General features: G+C 38.6%; 2 protein-coding genes across 5 annotated transcripts in view; both read right to left on the bottom strand.

The window, feature by feature from the left end:
• chd5 (chromodomain helicase DNA binding protein 5) overlaps positions 1-6,664 on the bottom strand; it is a 50,021-nt gene extending 43,357 nt beyond the window's left edge. For all 4 annotated transcript variants that reach the window (XM_028575107.1, XM_028575109.1, XM_028575108.1 and 1 more), the window contains exon 1: positions 6,290-6,664. In XM_028575107.1, the coding sequence (XP_028430908.1) occupies positions 6,290-6,356 (67 nt within the window). In that variant the 5' untranslated portion in view covers positions 6,357-6,664. The remainder of the gene's footprint in view (positions 1-6,289) is intronic.
• Positions 6,665-7,669: 1,005 nt separating this feature from the next.
• On the bottom strand, positions 7,670-16,000 carry rpl22 (ribosomal protein L22). The gene is made up of 4 exons (XM_028575112.1): positions 15,894-16,000; positions 15,379-15,489; positions 14,906-15,030; positions 7,670-7,912 (listed from the first exon to the last, which is right to left on the bottom strand). The coding sequence occupies exons 1-4, from the start codon at positions 15,903-15,905 to the stop codon at positions 7,768-7,770; spliced, it is 393 nt and encodes a 130-aa protein (XP_028430913.1). The 5' UTR covers positions 15,906-16,000; the 3' UTR covers positions 7,670-7,767.
• Positions 16,001-16,845: the final 845 nt, after the last annotated feature.

The raw sequence follows: 16,845 nt of genomic DNA, 5'->3' as shown, positions 1-16,845 counted from the left end.
CGCTTTATGTGTCCAATATTTTTAAAGTAAAGCTGCTGACTGACAACATTTTTTAATGGTCGTAATTATCTTACATGTCAAAATGGAAGTAGTAAGTTATGTATTTAAAAGCATCTAAAACAGCATTTAAAGAAATACAATTGAATTATTAGTAGCTGATTAAGGCAAGATAACCACTAATCACTGATCTATCTATCTATCTGTCTTGGACTTGTTGGTATTTGGACTTGGACTTGTCTCGGACTTGGCCATTGGAGTCACCAAATATTCTAGTTGGTCTCGACTGAGTCCAGCACTATATGCTTTTGTTCTAAAGTAACTTCCTTCCTTCAAAACAAGCGTGCTTGTTCAGAAAACAGGTATTAGTTTAATTCAAAATCCATCTACAACAGGCATTGAGATTGGTCGCCTGGTATACGCCTGGCTGCAACATATTCCTCAATCATCAGGCTTCAATCATTTTCATTTTGGCCACAGACACAGTGTCAGCGAGCACTTTGTACTATGAATTCTTCAGGACAGGTAATAAGTTCAAGAATGGGAACATTTCCATTTTATATTTTTGAGTTTTTTTTGTGATTTTTGCGGGCGAAAATCCTTGATTATGCAGCACGTTTTCTTAAAAAATGCGATGGCATATGCGGGATATTTATGCAATTTTATGCGATGAAATTGCGGGAACTTGCAAAAACTGCGGTTTGATGAAAAAGAAAAAAAAATGTGATTCCCCCAACACCCTGCTTTTCGATGATGTTCACGTCGCGTAATTACGTCACTTCATAACGTTCCCATGGCAACAGGGGAAAATGGCTGCTCTTGTGTCAAGTAAACGCAACATTTGAAAAAATGCGGCCTCCGCATAAATATGCGGACTTTGGCTGATTATGCATTGAATTATGCGATCGCACAATTTTCTGGAGGGACTGATTATTACAAATAATAAAGCAAAATTATCATCTTAATAGAAGATATACTGTCTCTCGCATTACATAAATTATGAACAGGTAAGTAAATGGTCTTGGAGAGGATTCTTTTTTTTCTGTTTCGGTATTGACTGCCTCTCATCTTGACTTGGACTCTAACTTTTTTGGACTTGGTCTTGACTCACTCTCGACTAGTCCTGGTCTTGGACTTGTCTTGGACTTGACAAAGGTGGACTTGACAACAGCCCTGCCTCACACACACAGATCCTTGTGCTCCTCTCTCCTTTATGTCTCTCTTTTTTAAATAAAGCCTTGAGTTTATGTATTCATTATTTCAAAAAGGGAGCTCTTTTACGTCTCAGGTGTATGTAAGTCTATGATGTATGCAAGCCTCGCATCTCACTGAGATGTACAGACGATGACATGGCTCAGATGCAGATGTAGAAGGCTCTGGATTACAGAAAGCACACAGTCTGCACCTCTTGTCTCAATGAGTGACAGGTTGACCACACATCACTGATTAGATGCACCAGATGATGCCGGACTGTGTGTCCCTTGCTCTGTTTTCTGAACAATAGATCACTCAAACTTGACAGTGGTGATGCAGTGATGTAGGTTTAAAAAGTTCAATTATATGCAGCAGAGCAGACTAAGTCCTTTTCAGCCATGTTGGTAGCATGCTACGGATGGCAGTGTTGGTTTGTTGATTGCTCAGTCCACCACTTTGGTCCAACTACTGAAATTTTGTAGAGACATTCATGGTCCCTAGAGGATGAATCCTAAAGGACTTTCCCTGTAGCGCCACCATTTGGACGAAGTTTTCACTTATTCTGTAAAATATGTCAACATCTATACTGGATTAATCGCTACAACATTTTGTACAAACATTCATAGTTCCCAGATGAAAAAATCCTAATGGCTTTGGTGATTCATTTTTTTGTTTTTCAGCATGAGGTTGACATTTGTAGTTTTGAGTGAAATGTCTCAACAACTTTTGGATGGATTGCCACATTCATGTAATCGTTTTTTTTAATTTGCCCAAAACGTTGGGTTTCCAAAGGTTACCAAATAATGATTAGCAAATGTTAGCATGCTAAACTAAAATAGTGAACAGATGCTTAACATCAGCATGTTAGCATCGTCATTGTGAGCATGTTAGCATTTAGCTCAAAGCACCCCTTGTGCCTGAAGTACAGCCTCGAAGCTGTGACAGTTGTCGTTAGAAAGCAAATAAAAATGTACAAATGGTCTCTCAGTAATGTACCTCGTGTATAGGCAGAAGGTGTGGCAGCAATGCAATTGATTGAAAAACAAAAGATGTCTGTGTTTAACACCTACATTGCCATGTAATCTGAAACCTGCCGACAGTAAATGGCCTGTGATGTCCCCAAAGGGAAGGCCATCAGGTGAATGATAATCTCTCTGCTTGGTGAGTGGACCAGGCTGTGCCGGGTGTTGGAAAAGAGGGGGGGGGGGGTCGCTCAGTCATGTGGCACAGGGAGGTCTGGCACTAGGTTCTGTTAGACAGAGGAACAAAGCTCCACTTGGCAAAAGAGCCTTCTGTAAAGTGTGGACGGATGGCACAGACACAGTCCTGACCTTCCTGCAAGGGCTTGGCCACCGGACTGACCCATTAGAAGGGAGATTCATGAGCGACTCGCAAGTGAGGAAGCTAGAGTTTACTGGAAAGCACATTAGCCCTTTCTCTGTTGGCCCCTGTGTGGAAATGCCCACTTAATGTTGCCCAGCATTGCTTGCTAAGGAGGAGGAAAAACGGAGCCACCGCTTTTTCTCTCTTCATTGATCAAGTACTTATAGCTTAGGCCTCAAACGCCTTCAGAAAAAAAGACACCCATAGACTATTATTAGAAAATGTAATCATCAAAGTGATGGAAGGATAAAGACCAAATAGCACCATTAAAAGTATATCTATCATAGACAATATATGCACAAGATCATAATGTGTGCAATAGAAAGAAGCTATAAAACAGACTGGAATGCTGCAACGCTCATCTGCAAATACACATTAAAAAAACGCATCTTTCAAGCACAGGCTTTGTGCACGCGCAGCAGGAAAAAAAAATGGTGTCAACTTTCACAGTGAGGGATCCAAAAATAGAGCTCTTTCCAATTGGGGATAACATTTGTAGGCACACCAAAGCTCATGATAATCTTTCAATTTTAGGGAAGAACAAAACAATTAAAACAGAAAACACAATGGAACAATCTGTGACAGTGTGAGCACCCAGAGTGAAACAAAGGGAATTAGGACACTTTATGTGCCACAACAAATAAAGGCTGTGATAGCATAGCTTTTAGGGGTCTTAAATCCCCCTAGGATGTGCTTCTACATTGTTGTGTTTTAATTGCATGGAAGCATCTTGATGTAAGGAAAAATCTGACCTGGATTCCTGACCCTGTCTGTCACTTTGATGCCTGTTGATGGAGGTCGTAAACTGTCTGAACACTGCTTCCTGTATCAGCAGAATAACAATGGATTTGCAACATTGATATGATATGACCAAAAAAGAAGGCAGCAAAGACATTTATCACCGTTACCGTGCGGATATCTTCATTTAGCCACAGAAGACATAATAAATACATATTATTGTCTAATTGTCAGTACATTTACCCTTCACTACATAGTGTGTCGTCATAAGGGATGGCCATGTTAAAGAGTCCCTTTGATACGTTTATAGCCAACAAAGTAAAATACAAAAAAAAAATCAAGGCAGACGTAAATCAATTTCGGCTGACACATGAAAACGTTTTGATTTTTCTAACTGGATTACTATTCACACATCCTCACTAACCTGCCATAACCAATTCCACCTTACCTCTCATATACATGTTTAACCAACTACAGGGTTATTAGGGACACGCATCAGTGCTTGTGTTCTCCCTCAGGCTACGACTGGCAGTCATAGATGATGCTTCAACACTCAAACACTCTCTCTCGTCTCCCCCCTTCTCTAACTCTGTTTGTCTCTCTCTGTACGGCACACCATCCACTGCAAGCCTGTTGGTATTATTCTGGCTTATGAAAAACTGTGTAGCCTATAGGAAAAAATGGCAATTCGTACAAACCTGTCAATTTAATAGAAAATCATGTTTTAGTCATAGATAGAAATAATAATATGCAGATGATATACTTCCATTAATATAGCCCCTTTGTTGTGACAGTGATACAGTACTAAATACACCAGCATTTGAGGCTCAAGACCTTTAAAACGAGCATGAACAATGAGCAAGAAATGCACCATGGAAACCATGTTGGTGAAAATGATTCATTAAATGTTTAGTCTCTAAATGTTCCTTGGACCTTTTCAGGAGATAGCCTATTACATGGGACTGTCTGAAGTACCTCCGTATAGACCCAAAACTCCTTTGTAATGTAGTTTTGTGTAACATATTATCACTAAACAGCAATAAGAGGCAGACCAATGGCTGGAGACAACACTGCATTGGCTTTTTACACTCAACTTTTACTTTCACTCAATCTATTGCTTTAACCATGAAACGTTCCACATTGGGACGTGAAAGGAGGGTTAGGGTTAGAGGGCAAAGCAGCATGTTTTAGGTGTTGCCCTTGACATCGAACCATTGAATCAGCCCATGCCTCAGAGCGAGCTGCAAGAGAAGAAGAAAATAGGAATCTATTGACTGCACTGGCCAAATTGACCTCGTGGCATAAAGATTACTCATGCCCAGTAGAATGCACTTCATCACCTCAGCCTCTGACACACTGGACCAGGTAACAGATCCTTAGCCCTTTAGGACTCGGTTTGACTGGGATGTACATTTTGATGAAGCTGGCTCCTGGCCATGGCGGCTCATCTCTTTACCTAATCCCATCATTGGTTTATCATATCACTGAGCAGACATTATGATGCCGCTAGGGTTGCAACTAACTACTGTTTTCATTGTCGATTAGTCTGTTGATTATTTTGAATGTAGATCTGTGTTTCCCAAAGCCCAAGATGACGTCCTCAAATGTCTTGTTTTGTCCACAACTCAAAGACATTCAGTTTACTGTCATATGAGAAAAGAAACTAGAAAATATTCAATTCAAGAAACTAGAAATAGAGAATTTTTACTTTTTCCTTAAAAAATTATTCAAACCGATTAATCGATTATCAAAATTGTTGGCGATTAATTTAATAGTTGACAACTAATCGATTATTCGATTCATCTTTGCAGCTCTAGATGCAGCAGTCAAGAAAATCCAAATCTTAAACTACTACTATACAAAACATCCTTTTAGTCAGCTCAACACTGTGACTGGGATTTCCCAAACTAATCAAGTGCTTTAACTGTTTTACCAGCACAGCTATTAGGACAAAGAATGGTTGAGTGTGGACACGGGCCATAAGCCCAAAGAAAACAAAATGACCACAATTTGGCGAGCGTCTTGTGGACAGGTCATTTATTAGGGAATCTTAACATCCCCTGTGCCTTGATTAGTTTTTAACATCTTTAAGGATAAGAAAATGTCAATGTATAGCCTACAACAATTGGTTCATTGCCATAGTGGTTGACAGATTCATTTTACAGCCACAAGAAATACTGCACACACTTGGCTGAGAACTGAAGCTGAGCTGCGTGTCAAGAATGTGGGTTAGAGTTAATTTCAGTTAGTGTACGACCTAGAGCTAAAGGGATGTTGATGACCTGACCATGGCCATCATCAACAGTGCACAGGATCAAGGCAAAGGTAAAGGCGCCATGGCACACCATAAGCACTGTTTACTGTTAGCCTACACGTGGCTTTCACACCTCTGCGGCCATGCAGGGCTAGGAAGAAAAAAAACATTAAAGTTGGAGCAGCCTCCTGATCACAAGTGGAACAGCACACGCATCACATATAACAAAACCAACACGGATATGTTGTCACTGCAGCCCATTTCTAGGCTACTTAAAAGCATATGCACTCATTCATTGAGAAACATCACAGCGTAATACATAGTCATGGTTTTAAACAGCTTCTCTGGACCTAACTTGTGTGTTTGGACTTGGAGCTGAAAGCCATTCACGTGTAAACGCATGCAGCCTGTGAAAGAAAAAAATTAAAAAGAAAAAAAGACAGCCTCCAGAAACCGTGCAGCAGGGTTTTCATCATGCCCCCAAAAAATCAGGCTGGATGTGAGGACAGCCAGAGGCAAATCCAAAAACCCCGATCCCACTTTTAAGACACTAGGTCGTGCAAAGAAATAATAGCATGACTGTGCTTATTGCACACCACCCCTCCTCCTCCTCCTCCTCCTCTCTGGTCTCAGGAACGCAGGACAAGCCCTTTTACCCGCATTCAAGGCGTAGCGGCGCAAAAAAGAATCTGAAGGACACCCCGCCTCCCCCCATCCCCTCACCTGGCATATCGTCTTCAAAATCCATGTCGTCTTGTCCCTCGTCTTCATTACTCAGCGACCCCGGCATCTTTATCTCATAGCCCCCAAACCCTTTTTAGGCTGAGAATACTGAAAGTTAACCCTCCAGACGCCGCAGCCCAGTCTCTTTCTTCACCCAAAAACAAATGTAGGCTATTCCTCGCTCAGTTATAAAAAAAAATTAAAAACAATTACATTTTATTTCTTTTTTGTTGTTGCAGTAAATCTGGGGATTTTTCTCCACGAGTAAAAAAAAATTAAATAAAAAATAATATTAATTTCCACTGATCTCTATCCAGGTCTTCCAGTCTGAAAAATAAGAAAGACAAAAATGGAACACACATGCCCAGATTGTGACGTCTGGTCTGTTGCCATGACGATGCATCCCATAATTTCACCCACAACTAGTTAGTCATGCTCTCTTAGTAACCACTCTAACTAGTAGTGTGCAAAGAAAAGAAGAAAAAAAAACACCCCGCGAGGCAACGCCATGCATGCGCCGCTAATAGGCGGATACAGTCCCGCGCCTGTCGCCTTCCCGTTCCCTTTTGGAAGTCCGGAGAATGGAGACAGAAACTTCTGCTGCTTCACTGTTCATGCACAACCTTTACTCTAAATATGAAGCCAGGCTGTAGGAAGGAAACAAACACGCTTGTTCTTTTTTTATTATTTATTTTTTCCCCTGAAGGGGACAGGGTTGTCATTAAATGGGTTTTGGTCTCATTTCGGTTTTAATTAACGTCTAATATCTAAATAACCCGAATTTCATTTTTACAAACTTCCACTTTTTCCAGAAACGAAAAGCCTGATGGCTGCATGCTGTGAGCGGAGTCCCGGCTGCCAGTGGGCTAACTGTTGTCAAGGTTACCACAGCTGTAACAAGAGGATGCCCCACGGAGAGCTCGCCAGAGAGAGCACGAGTTTCAACTGCACCTAAATGTATCAAATTACACCAACCAGGAGCCGGAAGGGTCCTGCTGAACGCACGTTGTAGTGGAAGTTTCATTTCCAAATGTTCCCGTTGGGTTTAATTGTTGCCTTTCTAGTAATTATAACCGGCTTAATTTTTTTGTTTCACCTTTTTTCCTCTATTTACATAATTAACTTAACTACTTTTATGTTATTGTTATTACTTTGGTGGCTCAGATATCTGTACACCAGGCACCAAAGCAGAAGAAACGCATTCTCATCAGAGAACCCCAGTCAGGTTAAGGTACCGGAAAAATAAAAAGGTAAAAGAAGAAAATAAAAAAACAAAAATGGCTATTTTATTAGGATTGTTTTAATTGTGCATCTGAATAATGATTACTACAACACAGCATACAGTGTTATGTTCATATCTCCAGTATGTACAGAAGCCTCTGTGTGTGATGCCCAGAGAACAAAAAAAAAATCTATTAAAATAAAAGACAACAGATTTTTTTTTTCTACTTTGAAATTTTATTGAAATGGTGTGAAGTTTAATCTTCATCCTCCTCTTCCTCCTCGTCCTGGTTGATCTGGAAGTAGCGCAGCTCATAGCTCTCCTTGGTGTTGGCCACAACCCGCAGCCAGTCTCTGAGGTTGTTCTTCTTCAGATACTTCTTGGTAAGATACTTCAAGTACCTGCAAGAGATGAGGAGGAAAGGGAATACCATCATAGAAGTTATTAGTCAAAAGTACACGTGGGTCATATTTATATTCTTAAAATCACTTTGAATCTGCACCAGAGAGTTTGGAGGTCTGCAGTCAGTTATGTGCTTTGACAAAGAAATGGGTAAACTAACTAATGTCAAACACAACTTGTGACATAACATGTCAACGGTATGCATTTAGCTATAATGCAATAAAACCCTGATGCCATTATAAGGTAAAGCAAGTGCTTTGTAATTGTATTTTGGATTATTTACTGACCCGAGATCACATAAAAGGTCATTTGAAATAATACAAGCACTATCCAAATGACTTACTAAATTCAAGTATTTGCAGATTAAGGCAGGTGTGTCACTTGCAGAAATGCAGTCAATGTATATTTGAATAAAAGGATAAAAAACGGCAGATATACCATACGTAGGAGGCTACAAAAAATTATACTGATATACTAATAGCAACATCTCCCAGTGACTTCTTCCAGTCATATATCATGTTGATTTTGGTGACATTGTTTGGATTTGTTGTTTTATTTATTTATTTTAAGATTATTTTTGGGGGGCATCCCAGGTAAAAAAGTAGTATACTTTAGTTTATTAGAAATATGAATGAAGTACTTTTGTACTTTTTAAAAGTATACTTCAAAATAGATGTAATTAAGTTCAACTTCAGAGTCCAAAAAGTAAGCATACTAATTTACCAGTAATCAAATTATTTTTTAAATGTACTTTTTGAAAGTGTACTTTGTTGTTAATGTATTTTAAATTGTATAGAAGTTTATTTTTTTTTAAGTGTATTAAATTTGACATACTTAGAGTGGCAATTCAGTGTACTTATGGAAGTGTATTTTGTTTTGGAAATTAAATTGTTAGTATACTTTTTTAAAGTGTACTATGATCTCACTTCATTAGAAGTGTGACTTCTGTACACTTTATACAGTACACTCTAAAATAAGTGTATTTTTAGTGGCATATCAGAGTACTTTAATAAAATATGTTAAAATACAAAAATGTAAAGTGGTTACTTAGTGTACTTATAGTAAGTACACTTATTTTTAATACAGAGTTTGCATAATTTTTGAAAGTGTACACTAATTTCACTTCATCAGTAGTGTAATCTTAGTACACTGTAAACAAAGTGCACTAAATATAGCTTAGAATATAATATAGCTAGAGCTTAAAAAATTATTGCATATTAAATTGCAATCACAATATTTGTGGGGGAAAAAAAAAATCGCAATTAGATTATTTTCTAAAATAGTTAGCCCTACTTACTACTCCCTTATGATTTAATACTTGTGTATTTGTTTCTTGATTGGTGTTATTGACTGCCTTTTTTTTTTTTTTTTTTTTTTTTTTTTATAAATAGGGCATGGATGAAGACGCCATAAACGAAACCAGCGTTGGGATTTATGTTCTTAAAGAACATGCTTCAAGTGATGAACCAGGAGACATTGGTATTGTCCTTGAAGGCATCAAGATGTTGCAAGATCTTTATAATGTAGCATTACCTGTTGCTACGCTGTTTGGACTAATGTACAGTATGCCCTGAACTTCAGCTGCTTCTCGCCTTCGATCCAAAAGATTTGCATGGAAATTGATGGAGGGAAACTTAACAAAGCACTTGCTCTAAAAAACAGGCTCTTCCAGTGAAAGGGCCAGAGAGATTGCGCCGTCAACTAAACCGCGTAGTTGTCCCTAAAGGAATTGTTGGTATTGTGTTTTTTTTTTGTTTGAATTAACTGGATAGGATTTGCATGGAGCTGCATGGAAATAACCTTTTGCAAACCAAGCAAAAGTTCTCTCTAGAGAAAACAGACTCCTTCATTAAAGACCAACAGGCATCTTTGGTACTGCTATACCAGATGGAATTTTTTTTTTTTTTTTTTTTTTTTTTTTTACACTGTTAAAAATTTTTGTCATTTGAAAAAACTACTTTGAAAACAGAGTGCACAATTTAAAGGTTAACTTCGGGTTTTTCAACTTGGACCCTATGTTCCTGTTGTTGTTACGGATGGGAACAGGTCTTCGACATTGGTCCAGTATAAAGAGAGTAGGCCTGTCACGATAACAAGTTTTGCTGGACGATAAATTGTCCCAGAAATTATTGTGATAAACCATAATCTTGTCGTCCTGAGACCATTTTCATCTAATATAATGATAATGGCATAATAATGCAGGTACACTTTTTCAAAGATCAATAAACTTTTATTTCTAAGGAATTTTTAACACTAGAACTGGAAGATATTTTAAATATCCACAATATGTCTTTGATCTCCTTTAGTAGGCTATGTCTTCTTTCACACTGTTGTACAGTTGTGGAATTGCAGTTTGTGGCACGTATGTTCCCCCAGGCAATTGGTACTGACCGTCAAATGTTTGCATTATTACTAGAGTGTTTGTGCGATAGACTGCAGACTCTGTACTGCTGTTAACAAATATTTATTAAAACCTAAATATTACATTTAAATAATAACAAATTATATCTATCTATATCAGGGGTGGCGAACCTGTGGCTCTTGAGCCACATGCGGCTCTTTGCCTGCTCCTGTGTGGCTGGGGGCTGTGTTATTGGTACATTTTTTTTTACTTTTTGAAACATTTCAGTTAAGTTTAAAAAAAAAAAAAAAAAAAAAAAAATAGATTCTGCAACCTGAGGAAAAAAAAAGCCCCTCTAGTGACTAATGAATGATAGAGTGGCCACAACAGATTACAACCAGACCTAAAAAGGATTGTGGATAACAAAGACTGTCAGGTTTCCCACTGAGTCAATCTAAGTAAGAAAAAAAAACCTATGAAAACTGCTATGTATTAGGACTTTCATTAGATCTGGAAGTCACTGTTGTAATATGGACGTGCATGTGTTGTGTGGCTTTTTGCTATGGTGCGTGTTTTTTGTGGCCCTTTATGTTGAACTGGTTGGCCACCCCTGATCTATATCTATGTGGCTATCTGCCACATGGCGAGTAAATATTTTTACCATAATAGTTCTGTTTTTCAGCCTTCATTTTGGTGAAGGTGCAGCTACTTTCTTCTGCTCCTCTGCAAGTCGGAGCTTAGAGAGGGGGGGGCCGCCACACACACAAACAAACACTGGCGCCACTTTCCTGAAACCGCTTGCAAGACATCGTCCACAGAGGCGTGTATGTCCGAGTACAAGGGATATCGCTCATATTCTTTTTCTTTTCTCTTGACGCTGCCTTAACTGTTCAAGGTTCCTGCTTTTGCTAATATCTGCTTTTGTGTTTTACTTTTGTGTCAATAATAAAAGATCCTTTTCTGAAATGCAATTTATAATCCGTTGATGTAATGCACTTGAACTGAATAGTAATATAATACACTTGTGTAATAGCAAAATTCATGCTTAAGTGTAACAAAATGGGGATAAAAGTACAGATGAAATATACTTCAAACTATTTGTTTCTACCTAACACTATAATATTGCACTGAAAGTACGTGTTTATGATGTTTAGGTTGTAATTGAACTTCACTTCAAACATTATTATTGTCATAGTGGGACACTGAACACTAAATATAGTTATGAAGTGCATTTGTAGATCACTTGAAATATCACAGAGGCATACTAAATTAACAGTTTATAGTAATTATAAGTATGATAGCAGTATGCACAAAATATACTTAAAAACACAACTATAAGTTGCGCTGCAATGCCTTTTTAAGTGTATTTCAATAAGAATGGCAATACAATGCAATTGTACTGTGTGCTTAATTGCTCATGAATCTTGATTTTCATTAGTGTATTTTAGTGCACTTGAAGTTTAAAAAAATGTTGTTCCATTTTAGTATACTATTTACACTTGAAGTGTAGTCAAATAGATGTTAAGTTGAAGTTAATACATAATTGAATACACTTAACTATACTTGGATTTGACGAAAATAGTAAAAAATTTAGAAAATATACTTAGTACACTTTATTCAAGTATTTTTTTAATAGAATTCTTTTTCACCTGGGATGTTTTCCATTTATTAGATAGTGACAGTGGACAGACAGGAAAATGCGGGAGAGAGATGTGGGATGACACGCAGCAAAGGGTCGTAGGTCGGACTCGAACCAGGACCACTGCAAAGGACTCAGCCTACATGGGGCACACGCTCTTACTGGGTGAGCTAGAGGTCGCCCCACATGATTTTGGACAGTAACTGTGGTCCTGTTTTCCCACTTCACCTTAGTGGAATATGCCCATATACACAGTATATACCTAGAGTAAATGTGGATTTTGTTTGGGGTTGCTGTGCAACATCTTTCCGAAAAAATGTATTAAAAAAAATAAGTCCAGGTAACTAGAGATAACCCGCAAACCTTGCAGAGAATAGGACTTTTTAAAAATAAAAAAATAAGACATTTTTAAACGCTAGGTCACACTAAGGAAAGCACAGGTGTCAATACAAGTAATGCAGCCGTTTTTGGTTTCACGGGATTGGTATTGTTCATGCTGGCTCACTGTCACAGCTTACCGGGGCACTTTGAATACAACAGTGCTATCGTCCATGTTATGGACCTTTTTCACAGCAGACATGTTGACTTGTCATAGTAGGAAAAGCACAGCTGAAATTGATAACCTTAACGATGGCTCAGTTCCATCAAGTGTCCCAGTGAGCCATTTCGGTGAGTCAGCATGAACAATACCAGGGTCTCTGCTAAGTGGAATGCAGCCATCATCAATGGTTTTGAATACTAGGTCTATTAGTATCACCTGTGCCTTTTCTACTTAGAAACATCAAAATGTCTGCTGTGAAAAAGGCCTGTATATTTTTTTTTTCTCTGCTCCTTCAATGTAGATTAGTTCCTGGCGAAACAATTTTTTTCAATGTTTAGAGCACCGCAAACAAAATTCCCCTGTATTCTCCATTCTCCATTGTATCGGACTGGTGGCACAAGCCTGTGCAGCAAAGATCTCAAGATACTTCTACAAAGAAAACCAAAACTAACTGCATGGCTAGATACCACTACCAAGCCAAGTGCAGAAATTGTCTTGTGACAATGCAATTTTAAATCTCCCATTTCCAAAGGCTAAAAGTACAATGTAACAGGAACCTTTTGAGACCGTACTTTCCACTTATTAACGTCCTCTTATTTACGTCTCTATTTTTAGAAGGAATGGAAACACAACACTGACATACTGTGGTAGTCTTCACCCTGGGTTTGACCACATCAAGTCCATTCACAAATGCGTGGGTCAGGACTGCGTTGTGCGTACGTCACAGTCCTGACCCACGCAATTGTCTTGGCCGGTGCTAAGTGCCGGACGCAGGTACGGTACCGCTGCAAATTAACCTCGGGAAGGAACTTGTTTTGGTGGAACACGTGCACGTAGGGAGGCGAGCTCTGGAATTTAAATGGCTGTGGAGTGTGTGATGAGAATGTTAGTCAAAAATAAAAAGATATAGTATAATTTCATTGTCAGTTCTAGCTCGGAGGATGTTTCCCGTATCAACCGGATGTTTAGAACGTCAACGTGAGGGACATCCGGTGGAACCGGAGCAATCGTGTGAATGAAACGTCGCTGATACAGACTATCAATGCTGAACCTTGAACAGTTGTTTCCTGTGTTTATGGATGAACATTTTAAGCAGATTGAGCTAATTTCAAATCAAGTGCCATCTTGATCACATTTGTGATAAAGGCAAAACGGAAGTACATTCAGTTGACAATATAAAGTCATTGTTTTAAACATAAATGTTGGGCTCTGTTCTTAACACCTCACACACACACACAAGAGCTGGGTATCTGACCGAATTATGTCGGTCCTATCCAATGTTACAATAGTTTCAATTTAGTTTTGACTTTTATTTTAGTTTTAGTTCGTTTTCAGATTGTGTTAGCTAGTTTTATAGTTTCAGTTTTTCCTGAAAGGGTTATTTTTATACATTTCGTTTCACAGTAGTTTAGTTTTTGTTAGGGCCAGACATAATGTCTCAGAAGTATGTAGCTACACATACATAAACTCATTTTTAAATCTTTTTCGCTACTTTAGTGTCTGATGTGAAGCAATTACAGCACAGCGCCATCTCATGTCAAGTCCAATCTATTTCTGTGGTTCAATGTCATGAGAGTTGACGGAAATTCATGGCGTCTCCTTTTTTGAGTGACTTGACTATAGTGTGCGTCGAATAGGTGAAAAAAAAAAAAAAAAAAAAGGAGTGTGGCTCCATTCTATCAGGCTCGATACAATGTATGCAAAAAAAAAAAAAAAAAAAAGGACATTGTTGCCAAGACAAATTTGATAAAACCCTTGAATGTGCATGGAATAAATTCAAGAGCAGAAAGTTGCTCAGTGTTCAACTGACTAACAGTACAGAGCCTCCTTCAAAATCTCCACCATCCCAGATTACTGATGAGTGCTATGATGAGTGCAACTTTAGCAGGTAACCTTTAGAAAAACATACAAAGTTGGCCAATTTGAACATAGTTGTTTACTTAAGTTAATGTTACAGTAATAGGTGCAGTGACGTAGCTCATGGCTATAGACAGCTAGCTAAATCATAAGCAGAAAAGATTGATTAAGATCGATAGTAACTGATCACCTTGAACTAACATAGGTCAGCTTTTGAAAATTGTGCTTATCCATTGGGTTGAGTGGCTAAACAGCTCATCTAGCTTTTTTCTCTCATTACATTAGCCGCTACCCCTGTACTTGTTTGCTCTCTACTTAGTTTTATTTACCAGTTTTATTTTTGTAATTATTTTTCGTTGAAACACCAGTAATATTAAATGAAATTCAAAGATAATGGCAAATGGTGGGGATTCTAATTACTTAGCTGCTTTAGGAGACGTGTACAAATATGCCTTTAAAATTAGACAAACCGCCTGTTTTTGTCACATAGCATCTTAGAGCAACCACGCTGAGCAGAATCCCACATATATTAAAACATGCCCGTGACATGCAAAAACACATAATTTAGTCGCCGGATGTTACAACACTGATAAGAGCTGAACTGTGTTTTGTACCTCTTTGAGAAGGGAACTTCAGAGTTCACGGCAATTTTACTCTTGCTCCTTTCAATGGACACCACACCTCCGCCAAGGCTTCCAGCTTTGCCGTTCACCTTGATGCGCTCCTGCAGGAACTGCTCCTGTTGAGTGCATTGGACACAGAAAGTCACATCCGGCCAGGGTTAGCACACATAACCCTGAAAGTAACTCGAAATTTCTGTAACAAATGATTTGATGTACAGTTACAAAAGAGTCTCTTTCAAGTACTGATAGGTGACACATTATGGTTGGCATATTTTTTTTAGTGTCCTTTAAAAACCGTGGATAATAGGGTGTACTTTTATTCCAAACTGACTGTAACCATCAAATCCAATGACTTGAGATTGATCCCTCTGATAGGACCGCACTGGTTGATACTCAGTGTCTGACAGCTGCTGTTGTTTAACAGATAACATGTCTTTTATAAATGTCTAAACTGGTCTACTTACAAAATTGGCAGCATCCATGATGCCATCCTCCACAGGGTGAGTGCAGTCCAGGGTGAACTTTAAGATCTGCTTCTTCCTCTTCCCACCCTGCTTCCTGACCACCTGCTTTTTCTAGCACAGAAACGGAGAATGTTAGCTACTCAAACAAGCACAAACAACCACCATAGCATATGTAACTCTTAAACAGCTAAAGGACGCGAAAAACAGCATATGTGATTCGCCATCGTGTTTCCAAGGCTGTACACGACACAACTTTAAAAACAGAGACCTCCGAATTTTGTATAACCCATAAACGTTGCTAGCGATGTTTCACTGCTAGCTAGCGTTAGCCCAACGTGGCTTTAGCCTAACGCTACACAGTAAACAAAGCTAGAAAAAAAAGAGGCTAAAACATCCGTGGCTCCTGTAACGCTATTGCTGTAGCGTTACACCGGTTACATACGCTTCTGCGAGTGCAAAAAAGAAGTTAAAATACATCGGCAGTATGCAGTTTATTTGCTAATTTTTCTACTCACAATCGGGGCCATGGCTGGCACATTCAGCAAAAAGGAAGGAGAAAAGGCTGCGCAGGCACTATAATACCCGGCCGCCAAATCGATCGCATCGATTTATCTGGAATTGATTAAGAAAAGTGGATTCCAGTTGTACTCAGTGCACAAGCTTTATCTGATTCAGAATCAGCTTTAAAGTGTCCAAGTAATATATTTCTACACATACAAGAACCACATGTAAACAATAGCGCTATGAGAATTGTAAACACAAGAATTTTTAATGTTGGTAATATTTCTGAGGTAGGTGGATATAGCAGTAGGCTATAGTGTATCTTTGACAGCTATTTACATGTTTAAATGATGTGTTTAAGGCTTTAAAATATATAATTTACTTGAAAGGTGGATGCTTGGTGTTACAGGCTTTGCACAGGGATTGGACAGGTTTAAGTGTCCATGATGGTCTGTCAATAAACTGTTCCTGTGGCTGGTTGTTTTGGCGAACAGTGTTCTGTAGCGCCTACCAGAGGGGAGAAGCTGAGCCAGGTTAAATTAAATCTACATCCATGCTAATTATGTGCAACCAGTTTTTTGACAAAGAAATGACAACCTCATACAGGGGTGTAAACTGGGGCAACAACTGTTGAAAGAGGTCAGACGTATCCATTACTGACCAACTGCATGCCAAATCAGTAATTTGTGAATTAAATTAATCTTTCCCCAAAAATGTATCTAGTTTAGCTGCTATTATAACAATGATTGTTAGATGCAATGTTATCGTGGCTTAATTAATAAGAAATATTGCAACTACGAGAACAGCAAAACTTGTATCAAACAACTGAGCCATCTGATGAAGGCCGTGAGATGTGGTTGAAAGCTCTGGAAAAAGCTAAGCAAGTGTACCTTGAGTCAAGATTATTTGGTAATGCTTTATTTTACATCCCTCATTTACTAAGCATTTCTAAAATGTTTCTTGTTA

The sequence above is a fragment of the Perca flavescens genome, chromosome 4 (genome assembly GCF_004354835.1).
Source record: "Perca flavescens isolate YP-PL-M2 chromosome 4, PFLA_1.0, whole genome shotgun sequence".
Lineage (NCBI taxonomy): Eukaryota > Metazoa > Chordata > Actinopteri > Perciformes > Percidae > Perca > Perca flavescens.
This window is presented reverse-complemented; position numbering and strand designations above follow the sequence as displayed.